Genomic DNA, 2,500 nt, shown 5'->3' with positions numbered 1-2,500 from the left:
CATATCACCCATCATGCGCATGTGGAATATTAAATTATATAAACAAGTTTTATAATGTCCACAAAGTTCAATGAGCAGGATGTGTTATGTGTGACCATGTGGTGACTTCATTTGATGGTTATAGTTAATTTACACCATGAGTGGGGAAAGTTGTTTGGATTGCGTCATGTATATATTGATGCTATGCTCAAGTAACTTTTAAATAACATTCGTGGTCATAGACCACCGTTTCTCTCTTCGTCCTCAAGAGGGCGACAATATCACTCCAATATAATCCACCAGGGACTAATATTAGGCAAAAAAGTCGCCAAGGGCCAAGATTCTTGTTAAACTTGTGATGTCTCAAGGGCTGTAGTTTGGACACCTCTGTTCCAACCTAATAATTTGCCAAGATCAGGAAGTCAGGTAGAACATTTGGTTTGTTCAGCTGTTCTCAACTGTGTGCCATTTTATTTGTTTGTGTTATATTTTCCCATGTTTATGGCGTCTAGCTGATGCTCAAGCCCTGGAGTTTCTGCAGTTTAAGCAAAGTTTCAAAAACCACCTGAATGAGCTCGTAAGAAACGTAGGTTATGTGTTTCCTACAAATTTAAGTTAAACATTTGTTCTCAGTTTCATGCAATTTTCACCTTTGACATCCAAGGTGTCTGTCAAAATAAAGAAGAACACGGACGAAGCTGTTTGGATTCGCATTGCGTGGGGAGACAGCTTCTCTCGGCCCAACAACCTGAAGCCAACATATGTTGTTCACTACCTACAAACTCCTTATGTGTTTGTCTGTAGACTGACATCCAAGCAAAAGCCCTTGTTATCCCAGGTGATGAATGACTTCAGTGTGACTTTATGTGACTTTTGATTATTCTTTTTCTAAAGCGATTACTCTCCCTGTTAGGCTTTGATCCTATCCACCAGACATCAGGCTATCAAGGATGCTAACCTCAGTGGACGGAAACTCACCACAATTCGGGACCTGCTACTGCAGCAATATGAGCAGGTAAGTCCATGAGCATTGGGCGCTATTATCACATTAATTTTGTGTCAGGTCCAAGCTTGTCAAGCACTTTTTTCTCCCTTACACATTGTAACTAAGTGTCAAGGAATAAAAGACAGAGAGCTAACACCTATGGACAATTTAGTCTCCAAAAAAATTAAGCAGGCATTTTTTGGACTGTGAAAGCATGCAAACACCACAAAGAAAGGCCCCTGCTTTTGTTACAGGGTATGAATGTAAGGCCTTAGAATGTGTTATATTCTATCAAACTCTTGTGAAAAGTCTTAACCATGAAAGGTCTGAAATTAAAAAAAAAAAAGTTTTGTTAATTTTGAAATAAATACAGGGTGATTCAAAAATAATATGCCAAAATTATCACTCCATATTTCAAAAATGAAAAACAATAGAAAACCTAGCTTGAACACGTGTTGTACAAAACTTTGAGTATTTATTTCATGCTTTATAAGTGCTCAATATGGCCACCACCGGCAGCACGGACAACGTCAAGATGATATGAGAATTCCTCCCAAACGCGCCCCAAGATGTCGTGATCCACCGTGTTGATTGCTGCTGTTATTCAGTCTTTCATGTCATCAAGGTCTTCGAGGACACTGTCCTTTACACAAGCAGCCAGTCTCTTTAAACTGTTTAACCCACCGTCGAATGTTCTCATGATGGGGTGGATCAATGCCAAATTCTGTTCTAAAAGCACGCTGCACCGTGACAATGGCATTTGTTTCCGCAAACTTAAGCACACAAAACGCCATTTTGAGGGTAAATAAACACGTAGTCTTCCTACAATTGAACTGCGCCGAAAGGTTTACATGACCACAACGGTGAAATCGTAACATAGTACAATTTGGATAACTCCTGTATCAAATGACCATTGATTCAGTCTATTACAATGCTTTAGAACTGAATAAATGTATGAAGAGTTTGGCATATCCTTTTTGAATCACCCTGTACATTAATTTCTGTCCCGCTTTTAAATGTTTCAAATTTTGAGGGCGCTATTCATATCTACAAAGCAGATCTAATTAAGTACTTGTGCAGCCCAATCATAATGTGTCCAACACATTGAGTGTGTGGTGCTCAGCGCACGCAGCGGTATGTCACACTCAGAGAGAGAACCAAAGCCCACAGCAAAGCTGAATTATTTGTGTACGATGGGTAGGTTCAACGGTTAGTGGCTCTAGAACAAAAAAGTTAATACATGATTGAGGGAAACGTATCAAATGTTTTCACCGGTGTTACAATTCAGGTTCGTACCCAATGTGGAGCCATCATGGAGAGCAGAGTTTGTAAACATTGTGGTGAAAGTCAATTAGAGAATGTGGATAAGGTGGCACCAATTGCTGAAGAAGATCCATATGAGAGGTTTACTAGTGAAATTATACTATTACACACAGTAAGCACATGCTAACTTATCTGTGATGTAATGACTAATAATTCTGCACTTAAAAAAGTATAAATAATACATTATTATTTCATACCTATTTATTTAGTCCA

At 38.8% G+C, this 2,500-nt stretch overlaps 1 protein-coding gene across 1 annotated transcript in view; it reads left to right on the top strand.

The window, feature by feature from the left end:
• cenpn (centromere protein N) overlaps positions 1 to 2,500 on the top strand; it is a 20,362-nt gene that overhangs the window by 2,975 nt on the left and 14,887 nt on the right. Inside the window, exons 4-6 of the mRNA XM_061964191.2 lie at positions 492 to 565; positions 644 to 817; positions 893 to 994. Of these exons, the coding sequence (XP_061820175.2) occupies positions 492 to 565; positions 644 to 817; positions 893 to 994 (350 nt within the window). The remainder of the gene's footprint in view (positions 1 to 491; positions 566 to 643; positions 818 to 892; positions 995 to 2,500) is intronic.

The sequence above is a fragment of the Nerophis lumbriciformis genome, linkage group LG06, assembly GCF_033978685.3.
Source record: "Nerophis lumbriciformis linkage group LG06, RoL_Nlum_v2.1, whole genome shotgun sequence".
NCBI classification, from domain to species: domain Eukaryota; kingdom Metazoa; phylum Chordata; class Actinopteri; order Syngnathiformes; family Syngnathidae; genus Nerophis; species Nerophis lumbriciformis.
Note: the sequence above shows the minus strand (reverse complement) of the source record. Positions and strands in the feature narration are given on the sequence as shown.